This window comes from Musca domestica, unplaced genomic scaffold, assembly GCF_030504385.1.
Source record: "Musca domestica strain aabys unplaced genomic scaffold, Musca_domestica.polishedcontigs.V.1.1 61, whole genome shotgun sequence".
NCBI lineage: Eukaryota > Metazoa > Arthropoda > Insecta > Diptera > Muscidae > Musca > Musca domestica.
Window position 1 is genome coordinate 2328878 of NW_026712367.1, and position 16211 is coordinate 2345088.

Genomic DNA, 16211 nt, shown 5'->3' on the forward strand with positions numbered 1-16211 from the left:
TTTTGCTCCAACTTTGCGAATCCTAATATTTGCGTCAGTACTCGGCCAGGTGTGAAAATGGACAATATCGGTCCACTCCATCAAGTACCTCCCCCACAAATGGTCAAAATTTTGAATAATTACAACTCTCATAAAATGTGATGTACGAGTCCGATTGTCTTCAAATTTCACACATCCCAATAATTTTATTAGCCCAAGGTCTGGTGTGAAAATGGAATGTATCGGTCCACTTCTTCGGGTAACTCCCCCACAAAAGGTCGAAATTTTCAAAAACAAAAAAATATATATTTTCTTTTTCTGCACATAAAGAGAAGCAATAATCCGATTTTGCTCAAACTTTGCAAATCCTTATATTTGCATCAGTTCTAGGTCAAGTACAAAAATGGACAATATCGGTCCACTCCATCAAGTACCTCCCCCACAAAGGGTCAAAATTTTGAATAATTACAACTCTTAAAATAATGTGATGTAAGAGTCCGAACGTCTTCAAATTTCACATATTCCAATATTTTTATTAACCCAAGGTCTGGTGTTAAGAGGGAATACATCGGTCCACTCCTTTTGGTACCTCCCCCACAAAAGGTCGAAATTTTTTGGACAGAAATAGAAACGGTTACCCGATTTTGCTCTAACTTTGCAAATCCTAATATTTGCGTCAGTGCTAGGTCAGGTGCTAAAATGGACAGTACCGGTCCACTCCATCAAGTACCTCCCACACAAAGGGTCAACATTTTGAATAATTATAACTCTTATAAATGTGATGTAAGGATCCGAACGTCTTCAAATTTCACACATTCCAATATTTTTAAAAAACCAGGATCTTCTGTTAACATGGAATGTATCGGTCCACTCCTTCTGGTACCTCCCCCACAAAGTGTCGAAAATTTGAATACCCATGAAGCTCATAAAACGCCACATTAAGATCCGATTCCATTTAGACTTGGCACATCTCAATATTTCTATCAACAAGAGATCTTTTATAAAGGTGGTATAGATCGAACCATTTAGCGTTCAAGATTTTGAAAAACAAAACGCCCAAATAAAGCGAAATTAGCATCCAAATATATTTATGATTTCGCATAAAATTGGACATAAATATCCTTTCTTGTAATTTTGCCCCATATTTCGCTCAATATTTTTTATTTGTGTCAGATGAAGTATAAAAATGGAATATTTCGGTAGACTCTATATGGTACATCACGCACATTTTAACATTTTCTAAAAATTATTACATATTTCATAAAAAGTGAAGGAGTGAGTCAATATAATCCATACCAGGAACGTTGGAATATTTATATCATATTTTTGGGTCTGATACAAAATGGACAATATTGGCTCATTCCTTTGGAACCGGCTCCATAGAGGGTCAAACGTTTGAATAATTGTAACACTAGTCAAATATATTTCGATTATTTAATCGAACATAGGCTGAGGATATATATCTGCCGGCAATACCGACTGATACTTTTTAACTTGTTTTTAATTATTATTAATAAAAATATTTCCATTTTCATATTGTTTTAAACGATTTGAAATTGGATATAGAATTTTTTAATTCTAATAAAAAATGTAAGAATTAATCAAATATTTTTTTGTTTAAAATCAAAATATTTTATAAAAAAATAAAAAATTATAAAAATTTTATATGGGTCATTTAAATTAATTTTAAAACTCTTGGGATATTTTTTTCTAAGACGAATGAATTGAAATTCAAAATATATATATATATATATATATATATTTTCAAAATATCTTTAATTTATAGAAAATTTATTTGGGTCATTTAACTTCAATTTGAAAACTCTTAATAATAAATACACTGCAAACAAAATATTTGGGAAATTTGTTTTCTAAGATGAATAAATTGAATTTTCATAACATTTCATGTTTAAGTTTTTCAAAATAAAAATTTTCAAAAAAATCCTATTACTCCTCAGTTCTAAAAATATAATAAATATGTATTTCCCAAAGTGTTTCTTGTGTGTTTTGTTTTTTTTTTCCTATATTTGTCACATAAAAAAAAAAGAAGTGAAAAAATTGCGTTTTTTTTTTTTGTGAGTCCTTCACTCATTGTTCTTTTGTCTTCCGTTCGAAATCAAACAAAGAAAGAAAAAAAAAAAAGGTAATTACCAAGTTTAGAGTCCTTTTCTAAAAGACTAGTTGCTCTTTTGTTGAAACACTTTTTTCCGATACACCAAAAAATCAAGGTATTTCAATCTTTGAGTGTATGTGTGTGTGTGTGTCGTTAATAATTAATATGTGATTTAAAAAAAAAAAAAAACTTAGTAAAAATTTTAAAAGTTTAGCTTGGTTTTTTTTTAATAAACCTAAGCCCTTGTGTAATTCATATATGTAATTAGGCTTTTATGTGTGAGTCCGGGTGAGGGTGTTTATAAAAATGAGTGAGTTCAGTGATTTGATTTGCATGAGAGTATGAAACTAAATCTAAGATCGGCTTAACATACACTATTCTTCTTGGTCATATATATATACTGCTCTATTCTCTTCCGTTAGTGTACATTCTCTTAGCCAAAGGACTCTTATCCTTTTGCTGTGAAAAAGAGTTTCCATTACAAAAAATTCTTATAGATTTCATAATTGTTTTTGTTGTTGTTGTTGTTATTGTTATTTGTATACATAAGTTTGTGTGGGTGGTAGTTGCAGTTCTTGTTATTGTGTTTGTTGCTGATAATGCTGTGATTGTGGTTCTGATAGTTGTTGCTGTTATTGTGTTGGCTGTTATTGCTGATATTATCATAGAGATCCGAATATTGAGTGTATATGAGGATGTATGGGTATTGCATGTGACAGGGTTGGCGGTGGACCCGAAGTTGGTGGCGGTGGCGCTGCCGGTGGCTGACTATGGGCATGCGAGGTGTTGACCACATGCCCACCCTGTTGCTGGTGATGATGGGCCGCCGCTGCTGCTGCGGCTGCCGCAGCCGAGGGTGGTAATGCCCCCACAGGCGGCAGGGTTATGGACAGTGTCACCGTCTGCGGAGTTTGACTGTGGGCCGCTGCAGCTGCAGCTGCCGCTGCCGTATTGGCATGTTGCGATATCTGTTGCTGTTGGTGAGGGCCATGTGAATTACTTGGCGGTGCCGTGCCACTTGCCCCCGTTACAGCTGTGGATTGTTGGCTCGCCGCCGCCGCCGCCGCCGCTGCTGCCGTTGTTGTGGTGGGATGTCACTGGGCCACAACCACCGATGTTGGGGCATTCTGTTGCCCAACCACTCCGGGTGCCACCGAATTGGCCACACTTACCGATACAGCCGGTTGTCCATTGTTGTGGGCCGCCGTTGGTTGTTGCGTTTGAAATGGATGCTGGAATGGTGGTCCATAACACTGGGGGAAATACAGCTCATTTTTCACCTGTGATCCGGGATTTGGACCACCACCCCCACCGCCGCCGCCACCCATACCACGCGGCAGTATGTTATTCTTATTGTCACCCGCTGGATTGTTGTTGTTCAGAAACTGTTGAGCAGCTGCATTTTTGGTTTCATTGATTAAATGATTTGCTGCCGCTGCAGCGGCCGCCGATGCCACGGCAGCTGCTGCATGTGAATTGTTGTTGTTGTTATTATTGTTGTTATTGCTGTTGGCGGTATTATTGGCCTGGCGGCTGCGTTTGGTTGTCGGATTCATGTGGTTGTCAATGTGTTTGGTAACCTCGTTTTCGGTGGCGAAACGTCTTCGACAATTGGGCATGGGACAGCAGAAGGGACGGTCACCCTTTTTTTGGAGGCAATACAAGAGAGAAAAAAAGAAAAAAAATATTAGAAAAAAAATTGGAAAAAAACCCAAAGTAAAGCTAAAATAAAAAATCTTGAAATTATTGAAAATAATGGAGGATTATTCAGAATAAATTAATGAAGATCTTCTAGGGGTTTGATTTTGGAATATTTAAGCCTACATTCAGGAGCATTTTAATACTTTGAACTTTGATTTTTAAAGTATATTTTCAGGAGTATTTTTAAGGCTACAAACATTGATGATTTTTGAAAATAAATTAATGACGATCGTTTAGGGCCTACCTACATCTGTAGTATTTTCAGACTCTAAACAAGGATTTTTAAATCATATTTTGTGGAGTATTTTTAAGGCTACATAAATTGGTGTTTTAGAATATTTTCTGGAGTATTTTGATATAATAAACATTTTGAAATTATTCGAAATATTTCCTCAAAGACTCTAAAAGGGATTTTTGAAAAAAAAAAAAAAAAATAAATAAAAATCTTCTAAGGACCTGACCTTGGATTATTGAAGCCTACATTCTGGAGACCCTAAACGTGGATTATTAAAGCAAACATTGAATATTCTGTAGAGAATTTAAAACAATAAAATTTTCGAAATTATTCGAAATATTTCTTCAAGGACTCTAAGGAGGATTTTTGAAAAAAAAAACGTATTGGATACCTTCTAGGGGATTATTTTCTAGAGAATTTTTAAAGACATAGATTGATGTTTTAGAATATTTTCTGGTGTATTTTAAAATAATAAAAGTTTTGAAATTATTCGAAATATTTCCGCAAAGACTCTAAAGAGGATTTTGAAAAAAAAAACAATTTAAAATCTTCTAGGGACCTGATCTTGGATTATTAAAGCCTACATTCTGGAGTATTTTCAGACTCAAACGTGGATTATTAAAGCAAACATTGATGTTTTAGAATATTCTGTAGGGAATTTAAAGTAATAAAATTTTCGAAATTATTCGAAATATTTCCTCAAGGACTCTAAGGAGGATTTTTGAAAAACAATTTTTTGATGCCTTCTAGGGGATTATTTTCTAGAGAATTTTTAAAGCACATAGATTGATGTTTTAGAATATTTTCTGGTGAATTTTAAAATAATAAAAGTTTTGAAATTATTCGAAATATTTCCTCAAAGACTCTAAAAAGGATTTTTGAAAAAAAAAAAAAATAAATAAATAAAAATATTCTAGGTGCCTGATCTTGGATTATTAAAGCGTACATTCTGGAGCATTGATGTGTTAGAATATTTTGTAGAGAATTTAAAATAATAAAATTTTCGAAATTATTCGCAATATTTTTCTTCAAGGACTCTAAGGAGGATTTTTGAAAAAAAAAATATTGGATGCCTTCTAGGGGATTATTAAAGCCTATATTCTGGGATATTTTCAGACTCTAAACGTGGATTTTAAAGCATATTTTGTGGAGTATTTTTAAGGATGCAAACATTTATGTTTTAGAATATTTTCGGGAGTATTTTAAACGAATAACTGTTTTGAAATTATTCGAAATATTTCCAGAGGATTTTTGAAAAAAAAAAAAAAATTAAAAATCTTCTAAGCGCCTGATCTTGGATTATTAAAGCCTTAGTTTTGGAGTATTTTCAGAGTATTTTACGGGATCTAGACGTGGATTTTTTAAGAATATATCTGAATATACTTATATCTGAATATACTGAGAGAAAATTATTACAAAATTATTATCTGATGAAGAAAAAGGACTCTAATATTGGATTTTCAAGGCATACTTTCTGGAGCATATTAAGGATTATAATCGTGATTAAAAAATATGGAGATCTTTAAGGGATCTACACGTGGATTTAATTAATTTTTTTTAATGGGTCTAAATGTGGAGTTTTCAAAAAAATGAGGAAGTTCTTCTAGGTGTCCATTCTGGGATTTATGGATTAGTTAAGAGACTCTAAACATGGCTTCTATTTTCCAATGATCTTTAAGAGTTAAAATTTCGGATTTTTAAAACATACTTAATGAGTCTTAAGATGGAGTTTTTAAGGATTATTTTCAGGAGTATATAAAGGGCTCTGAACTTGGATTTTTAAGAATATTTTTAAGGGTATTTAAAGGGCTCTGAACATGGATTTTTAAGGAATATTTTTAAGGGTATTTAAAGAGCTCTGAACTTGGATTTTTAAGGAATATTTTCAGGTGTATTTAAAGGGCTCTGAACGTGGATTTTAAAGGAATATTTTTAGGAGTATTTAGAGGGCTCTGAAAGTTCTTTTTAACATAGATTTTTAAGGATTATTTTCAGGATTATTTAAGGGGCTCTGAAAGTGGGTTTTAAAGGAATATTTTTGGGAGTATTTCTAGGGCTCTGAACATAGATTTTTAAGGAATATTTTCAAGAGAATTTAAAGGGATCTAAACTTGGATTTTAAGGAATATTTTCAGGCGTATTCAAAGGATTCTGAAGGTGGATATTTTAGGAGTATTTAAAGGACTCTTAACATGGATATTTAAGGAAAAATTTCAGGGGTATTTAAAGGTATCTGAACATGGATTTTTAAAGGAATAATGTCAGGAGTATATAATGGACTCTGAACTTGGATTTTAAGGAATATTTATAGGAGTATTTCAAGGGCTCTGAACTTGGATTTTAAGGAATATTTTTAGGAGTATTTTAAGGTCTCTGGACTTGGATTTTAAGGAATATTTTCATGGATATTTAAAGGGCTTGGAACTCCGATTTTAGGGAATATTTGCTCTAGTATATAAAGGGCTCTGAACATGGATTTTCAAGGAATATTTTCAAGAGAATTTAAAAGGCTCTGAACATAGATTTTTAAGGATTATTTTCAGGATTATTAAAGGGGCTCTGAACGTGAATTTTTAAGGGTATTTAAAGAGCTCTGATCTTGGATTTTAAGGAATACTTTTAGGAGTATTTCAAGGGCTCTGAACACACGTTTTCAAGGAATATTTTTAGGAGTATTTAAAGGGCTCTGAACGCGAATTTTAAGGAACATTTTCAGGAGTATTTAAAGACCTCTGAACTTGGAGTTTTAAAGGAATTTGTTTAGGAGTATTTAAAGGTCTCTGAACATAGATTTTTAAGGAATATTTTCAGAAGCATTTAAAGGGCTCTGAAAGCGGATTTTAGGGAACATTTTTAAGGAATATTTTCAGGTGAATTTCAAGGGCTCTGAAAATAGATTTAAAGGTACATTTTCAGGAGTATTTAAAGGATTCTGAATGTGGATGTTTAAGGAATATTTTTAGGACCATTTAAAGGGCTCTGAACATCGATTTTTAAACAATATTTTCAGGTTCTTTAAAGGGATTCTAAAGAACATTTTAGTGGCGAAGAATGTTGAATCTTTGAGAATATTTTAGGGATTCTAAACTTTTAATGAATATGTTAACGGCTATTTTTCTTCATCGTTTTTTTAAGAATATTTTAAGAATAGATTTTTTAAAGAATATTTAAGGGCTCTAAACTTTGAAATTTTAATAATATTTTGGTGGACTCTTTATGAATAACTTGAGGGCCCAGATCGCACAATATTTGAGGGTAGTGGACTCTTTATGAATATTTTGTGGATCACAATTGTGGATTCTTTTTGATTATTTTGAGGGCTATATTCCTTGACTTTTAGAGAATATTTTAGAGGTTCTAAACGTGGACTCCTAATGAATATTTTAAGGGCTCTAAACTTGAAATGCATTTGTGGGCTTCAACCCCGTACTTTTACAGAATTTTTTGGGGGCCTATGCCTGATTTTTTAAGAATATTGAAAGGGCTCTGGTTGAGACTCTTTAAAGGTATTTGTTCAAATTCTTAAAGGACCCTAAAGAGACTCCATATTTCTCATGGACTTCAAGGACTTAAAACGTGATATTTTGACTAAATTTCTTCAGGTTTTCAGGACTTAGCAAATTTTTTAAAGTTTCTCCATTACGATCTCCGGTTCTGTACTTCCTTAATATACCACTACCTGGTGCGTTCTTGTGTGCTGATCCAGTATCGCCTTCTGGCGGAAATCTTTGCCACATTGGCCACATTTGTAGGGCTTCTCGCCGGTATGGATGCGGACGTGCTGCAACAAATAAATAAATTTTAATCGTAATTCTTTAAAAATATTTCCCAACTCCATTCTCACCTGATTCAAAATAGTTCTCTGACGGAAGAAACGCGGACAGTACAAACAGCCAAATGGCTTCTCATTCGTGTGTATGCGCAAATGCTGGGTCAAATGTGACTGTTGGCGGAAACGTTTACCACATTCGGGACATGGATAGGGACGTGATTCGATATGTATGCAACCATGCTGCAAGAGAGTTGTTTTCTGTTTGAACTCCTTGTCGCAGATCGGACAGCGAACATACAACGGCATATTTGCCGGACGGATACCAATGTGTGACAGGACATCGGGTAAGATTTTTTGTCCTAGAAGCAAGAAAGGAAATTAGTAAAGAATTTTCAAGGCTGCAAACCTAAAGGATCCTTACCTTTACCATCCTTAAAGTAGGCGGGATAATGTATACCTCCATCTTGACCATTCTGTGAATCATCGTCATTGTAACCATCATTGGCAATGCCATTCTTGGTATCAGTCTCATCGCCCGGATAGGGTACATCCTGGGGCCACAGGGTCGGATGTGGTCCATTTTTGAATATGAGATGTGGTGAAACATCTGTGGAAATAAAAACAAAAAATCAAATGATAATATGTCCCATGTTGGAAGTGAGGAATACATCTAGAACGGTAACTAAGCTACTCTAAAGGGTTGTGTGGAGCCGGCAAAGTGCTTCAGCACTCTCCAGTATTTTTTTTTTTTTTTTGATTTTGAATATGAATACGGATAGGGTATTGAGAGACTTACAGTTAATTTAAGAATTTTGAAAGTTTTTGCCAGATGATTTTTTTTTAAGATTTTTGCTTAACTAAGAGACTTTCCAAAATAATGACCTTAAGAGCAGAGAGCAAGCCAATTATTTGTTCTTATTTTTTGAAATTTGCAAAATTTTGAGTTATTTTTTTTTTTTAGAACCAAAAAGGTAAGCAAGGCGAACGAGCTTTGTTTTTTGTTTTTTTCTTTTGTTTTGGGTGAATACTCCTTAAAGCCATTATTGGAAAATCAGCCAATTCCTTGATAACAAAGTGCTTCACACACAGAGAATTTTGAATTTCGTTACTTGTTTCCAGATTTCAAGAGGAAAAATTTTGATTTTGTTTTTGAGGCCGAAAATTGTGCCCTAAACTGTAACTCTCAGTTTTTTTTTTTTTTTTTTTTTTTTTTGCTAAAGGTGATTTCAATCTGATCTAATTTCTTTTCTTTTTTTGGTTTTGGTTTTTTTTTTATTTTGGAATTTATTCAAGAACTGTCGCTCGCCTTGGTGGGTTCGCACATGTTGATTAAGGATGGCCTTCTGGCGAAAGTGCTTGCCGCACTCGGGACACGCAAAGGGCTTCTCACCCGAATGGATGCGAACATGCTGATTGAGTATTGCCCGCTGGCGAAAGCCTCGATTGCAGTAGCCGCAGGTGAAGGGCTTCTCGTTGGCATGGATGCGCAGATGCTGGGTCAGATGCGACTGCTGGCGGAAGCGTTTGCCACACTCCGAACAGGGATACGGCCGGGCGTCGGTGTGTATGCGATCGTGCTGCAGCAGTGTACTTTTCTGTTTGAAATCTTTTCCGCAGGTAAGACATTTGAAAAGCCGCAGATCACTGTGTGGTTTGGGCGGTTTATGGCTGACCGAGGAATTCTGTCGTCCACTACCCCCAGTGCCATTTGACGTGGCATTGCCACTGTGCCCGCTGCCGTTTTGCTGGTTATTGCCATTGGCAGTGCCATTTTGCCCTGGCAACAGTTCGGGCAGGGCATAGGCTTCCAGGCCATTTGTGGGACCGTTAGCGGCACCCTGATCCATGGCTCCATTCAAACCCGGCAGAACAGGTTTATTTAGATAATGCAGAGGTGGGAAACCGGGTGGTGCCATCAGACCACCTTGGGCGCCAGGATGTCGTGGCGCATAATAGCTGGACAATTCGCCGTTTTGTGAGCCCGGAAAGCCATTGTTGGCATGATCATTGGGCTGACCATTCTGTTGGACGTGCTGTGGATTATTCCCCGCCGGATTATTGTCTGTCGCAGAGGCTGCATTGGCATTTTGTTGCTGTTGATGCTGCTGCTGTTGCTGTTGGGGATCGTTTGAGCTTTGGTTTGGATTTGATTGTGGATTGGAATTTGGCTGTTGATTTTGTAAACCATTGACCTGGGGAGAGAGAGAAAATGGGAATGTGAGAAAGAGTCAAAACTTGGTTGCAAAAGAAGTCAAATATTTTACAATTTCCACGTAATCTGAGTAATGTAGATTCATTATCCACGTAATTGGCATAACATAGATACAGTATCCATGTCATAAAGATATCATAGATACATTATCCATGCCATTAGAATGACATAGATACATTGTCCATGTCGTTAGGATAACATAGATATATTATCAATGTCATTAGGACAACATAGATGCATTATCCACCTCATTAGGGTAACATAGATACATTATCCAATACCCTAAGATAACGTAGATACATTTTTACAGTATCCATGTCATTAGGATAACAGATACATTATCAACCTAATTAGGACAACATAGAAAGATTATCCATATCGTTGGAATAATATAAATACATTATCCATATCATAGGAATAACATAGATGCATTATCATCCTCTTTAGGATAACATAGATATATTATCAATGTCATTAGGACAACATAGATGCATTATCCACGTCGTTAGGATCACATAGATACATTATCCATGTCATTAGAATAACATAGATACATTATCCATGTCATTAGGATAACATAGATACATTACCCATATCGTTATGATAGCATAGATACATTATCCATGTCATTAGGATAACATATATGCATTATCCACCTCATTAGGATAACATAGATACATTATCCATGACATTAGGATAACGTAGATACATTATCTATGTCGTTAGGATAACATAGATACATTATCCATGACATAAGATAACGTAGATACATTATCCATGTCATTAGGATAACGTAGATACATTATCCGCGTCATTAGCATAACATAGATGCATTATCCACCTCATTAGGATTACATAGATACATTATCCATGAGATTAGGATAAAGTAGATACATTATCTATGTCGTTAGGATAACGTAGATACATTATCCGCGTCATTAGGATAACATAGATACATTATCCATGACATTAGGATAACGGAGATACATTATCTATGTCGTTACGATAACATAGATACATTATCCATGACATTAGGATAACGTAGATACATTATCCACCTCATTAGGATGATATAGATACATTATCCATGTCATTAGGATAACATAGATACATTCTCCATATCGTTAGGATAACATAGATACATTATCCATGTCATCAGGATAACATAGATGCATTATCCATGACATACGATAACGTAGATGCATTATCCACCTCATTAGGATAACATAGATACATTATCCATGACATTAGAATAACGTAGATACATTATCTATGTCGTTAGGATAACGTAGATACATTATCCGCGTCATTACGATAACATAGATACATTATCCATGTCATTAGGATAACATAGATACATTATCTATGTCGTTAGGATAACATAGATACATTATCCATGTCATTAGGATAACATAGATACATTATCCATGTTATCAGGATAACATAGATGCATTATCCATGACATAAGATAACATAGATACATTATCCATGACATTAGGATAACGTAGATACATTACCCACATCGTTAGGATAACATAGATACATTATCCATGTCATCAGGATAACATAGATGCATTATCCACCTCATTAGGATAACATAGATACATTATCCATGACATTTGGATAACATAGATACATTATCCGCGTCATTAGGATGACAAAGATACATTATCCATGTCATTAAGATAACATAGATACATTCTCCATATCGTTAGGATAACATAGATACATTATCCATGTCATCAGGATAACATAGATGCATTATCCATGACATAAGATAACATAGATACATTATCCATGACATTAGGATAACGTAGATTCATTATCTATGTCGTTAGGATGACATAGATACATTATCCATGACATAAGATAACGTAGATAAATTATCCATGTCATTAGAATAACGTAGATACATTATCCGCGTCATTAGGATAACATAGATGCATTGTCCACCTCATTAGGATAACATAGTCCATGACGTTAGGATAACGTAGATACATTATCTATGTCGTTAGGATAATATAGATACATTATCCATGACATTAGGATAACGTAGATACATTATCCATGTCGTTAGGATAACGTAGATACATTATCTATGTCGTTAAGATAACATAGATACATTATCCATGACATTAGTACAACATAGATACATTATCCATAACATTAGGATAACATAGATACAGTATCCACGTCATTAGGACAACATAGATACATTATCCATGACATTAGGATAACATAGATACATTATTTACGTCATTAGGATGACATAGATACAGTATCCACTTCATTAGGATAACATAGATACATTACCCATATCGTTAGGATAACACAGACACATTGTCCATTCCATTAGGATAATATAGATACATTATCCATTACATTAGGATAACGTAGATACATTATCCGCGTTAGTAGGATAACATAGATACATTATTCACGTCATTAGGATAACGTAGACACATTATCCATGACATTAGGATAACGTAGATACATTATCCTCGTCATTAAGATAACATAGATACTTTATCCATGACATTAGGATAGGGTAGATAAATTATCCATATCGTCAGAATAACATAGATACATTATTCTTGTCATTAGGATAACATAGATACATTTTCCATGCCATTAGGATAACATAGATACATTATCTATGTCGTTAGGATAACGTAGATACATTACGCGCATCATTAGGATAACGTAGATGCATTATCCACCTCATTAGGATAATATAGATACATTATCCATGACATTAGGATAACGTAGATACATTATCTATGTCGTTAGGATAACGTAGATACATTATCCGCGTCATTAGGATAACATAGATGCATTATCCACCTCATGAGGATAACATAAATACATTATCCATGACATTAGGATAACGTAGATACATTATCTATGTCGTTAGGATAACGTAGATACATTATCCGCATCATTAGGATAACATGGATGCATTATCCACCTCATTAGGATAACATAGATACATTATCCATGACATTAGGATAACGTAGATACATTATCTATGTCGTTAGGATAACATAGATACATTATCCATGACATTAGGATAACATAGATACATTATCCACCTCATTAGGATGACATAGATACATTATCCATGTCATTAGGATGACATAGATACATTATCCATGTCATTAGGATAACATAGATACATTATCCATGTCATCAGGATGCATTATCCCTGACATAAGATAACACAGATACATTATCCATGCCATTAGGATAACGTAGATGCATTATCCACCTCATTAGGATAACATAGATACATTATCCATGACATTAGGATAACGTAGATACATTATCTATGTCGTTAAGATAACATAGATACATTATCCATGACATTAGGACAACATAGATACATTATCCATGACATTAGGATAACGTAGATTCATTATCCGCGTCATTAGGATACCGTAGATACATTATCCATGCCATTAGAATAACATAGATACATTCTCCATATCGTTAGGATAACATAGATACATTACCCACATCGTTAGGATAACATAGATACATTACCCACATCGTTAGGATAACATAGATACATTATCCATGTCATCAGGATAACATAGATACATTATCCATGTCATTGGGATAACATAGATACAGTATCCAATGGATGAAGATACATGACAACTCCCATTATCTGAATATGAAAACATAATTTTACCGTTATCTGTGTGACGTAGATCTATTATCCAACTGATCTATGTAACATAGATACTTTATCTGCCCCCTTTCCATTTCCCCATTACTCACCTGATTCATGTTCACATCATCATCATTGGTTCCATTTGTCCGCTGCTGCTGTTGTTGTTGCTGCTGCTGTTGAGGCGGGTACGGACTGGTCGACGGTGAGCCCTGTTGCCGCACTCCACCACCAGCTCCACCCGCACCATCGCCACCATTTTCACGGCCATGTGGATCGCCGTTGGGCGAATGTGACGTTGGACCATTTGAGGCGGCCGCTTGACCATTTGCCGTTATGGCATTTTGTTGTTGTGCACTTAAATGTTGTTGCTGGATGCCGGGATACATTTCTGTGCCCCATTGGGTTGGGGTGCCGCCAATGGCGGCGGCATTTCGTTCGGCTTCCTGTGAATCTTTGTAGAGGACATACGGCTGGCCCGTGTCCTGGGTGATGCAGTACATAATCTGGCGTGGCACTTTGAGGCCGGCAGCTATGCAGGCGGCAAATGAGGCGGAGAAATTTATTGCCATTTTGTTGCTGCTGCTGTTGTTGTTGTTGCTATTCTTGTGGGTGGGTGGGTGTTTGATTTCTGGGTGTTTGGTGTTTTTGGTTTAAGTCTTAGCTAAATAATGTAATGAGATATGATGTTTTTTTTCGCTATGACTCTTTGTGTCTTTTTTTTAAATTATTGCAACTCTCTCTTTTTTCTTTCGCTCTCTCTCTTTAGAGAGAGTTTCTGTGATAACCACTTAAATTCATGATGATGTTCGTTGAATTTCGCTGCTTGAACTCAATGTGGAATTAGGCTTTTGATTTCTATCACTTTTGTGGTGTTGTTATTTTGTTCTTTACTCTTTCTATCTCTTTTCGAACTACTTCTCTTGTTACAGTTGTTGTTTTTGTTTTCTCGTAGGGGTTTATGCTTGGTTTTACTCTTTTAATAAAAAAACTTGTTCTCTTGTTTGCCGTTTTCTGTTTTGGGATTCTTTTTGTATTGGTTTTCTCTTTGTTTTAGTATTATTCCTTTCTTCTTGGGTTGTTTGTATTATTATTACTCCTTCTCTTTCTTTGTTTAAATTATTATTTATTTAAAATTTATTTTTTTTTTTACCAAAATGGGATTTTGTTGAAATTTTTTTGGGGTTTCAGACAAAAATTGTGTTCTCTGGTTTTCTCTCTCTCTCAGCTAATCGTTCAATTGCTGTTAATTTTTTTTTGGTACTCCTGAGAGGGTATTTCAGATATCAACTGGAAAGAGAAAATTACAGAATATTTATATATAATTTTAATTATGAATAAATTAATTTAAAATCAAAAAAAAAATTAATTTTGAGTTTTCATTTTTGAATTTTAAAATTATTTTTGAATTTAATACAATGTCAGATTAATTTAAAATTAATATTTAATTAAAATTTATATTTTCCATAAGGATTTATATATACATTTTTTTCTAGTTTTAAGGATTAATAAGGATGTTATATAACTTCAAAAAAAAAAAAAGAAAAAAAAAACATTTTAATTAAAACAAACGGCCGGGCCGAACTTTGAATACCCTCCACCATTTGGAACGAATTTGGAAATAAAATCCTGAAAAAAATTTGGTAAAATTTTAAAAATACCGAATATTGCCGTTATATTGGTGCCTATACGACGTGGACGCACACAGACATTATTTGTCATGAGTCATTACCAAATTCAAATTCGGAACTTGAAATAAACGCGAATAATGTAGCTAAAATCATCAAAGTATAGAATATAGGGAGGTACCGTTATATCGGAGCTGTGCGGAGACCTGAACCTACGTAGACAATTTTTTGTCATATTCTGTAGCATCCATTACGAACTTCAAATACGACATTTCAAACAACTTCGGTGAGTATTATACCTAAACTCGTCAAAATACCGAATATAGGGAGGTACTGGTATATGGGGCCTATACCAAGACCGGGACCTGCGTAGACAATTTTCTGTCACAGACTGGAGTTTCCATTACGAACTTTAAATGCGTAATTTGAAAAAATTTTGGTGAATAAAGACGCTAAAATCACCAAAATACCGAATATAGGGAGGTACCGTTATATGGGGGCTTACGAAGACGTGGACCTGCACAGACAATTTTCTGTCTTAGGCTGTAGTATCCATTTCGAACTTCAAATACCAAGTTTGAAACAATTCCAGTGAATAATGTCGCTAAAATCATCAAAATACCGAATATCGGGAGGTACCGTTATATGGGGGACCTACATGGCCCATTTACGAACTTAACCTGCCTACTGTAAAAATAACCCTGTGTGCAAAATTTTAGCCTTGTGTCTCAATTCGTTCGAAAGATAGCGTGATTACAACAGACAGACAGAATCGACTTAGAATTTTACGCTGATCAAGAATATATATACTTTGTTGTGTCTGACATGAGTATTTCGAGGAGTTTCAAACGGAATGACAAAGTTAATATACCCTCCATAGTATGGTGGAGGGTATAAA

At 34.8% G+C, this 16211-nt stretch overlaps 1 protein-coding gene across 4 annotated transcripts in view; it reads right to left on the minus strand.

Annotated features, from left to right (window-relative positions):
- Positions 1–2024: 2024 nt before the first annotated feature.
- Positions 2025–16211, minus strand: part of LOC101896562 (endothelial zinc finger protein induced by tumor necrosis factor alpha) — a 126058-nt gene continuing 111871 nt past the window's right edge. The window contains exons 4-9 of one of the 4 annotated variants that reach the window (XM_059129438.1): positions 13796–14975; positions 9191–9992; positions 8222–8407; positions 7873–8159; positions 7708–7809; positions 2025–3735 (exon numbers count right to left, since the gene is read on the minus strand). In XM_059129438.1, the coding sequence (XP_058985421.1) occupies positions 3187–3735; positions 7708–7809; positions 7873–8159; positions 8222–8407; positions 9191–9992; positions 13796–14257 (2388 nt within the window). In that variant the 5' untranslated portion in view covers positions 14258–14975 and the 3' untranslated portion in view covers positions 2025–3186. Of the gene's footprint in view, positions 3736–7704; positions 7810–7872; positions 8160–8221; positions 8408–9106; positions 9993–13795; positions 14976–16211 lie in introns of all 4 variants that reach the window. The other 3 variants (XM_059129437.1, XM_059129436.1, XM_059129434.1) reach the window with 3 other exon arrangements.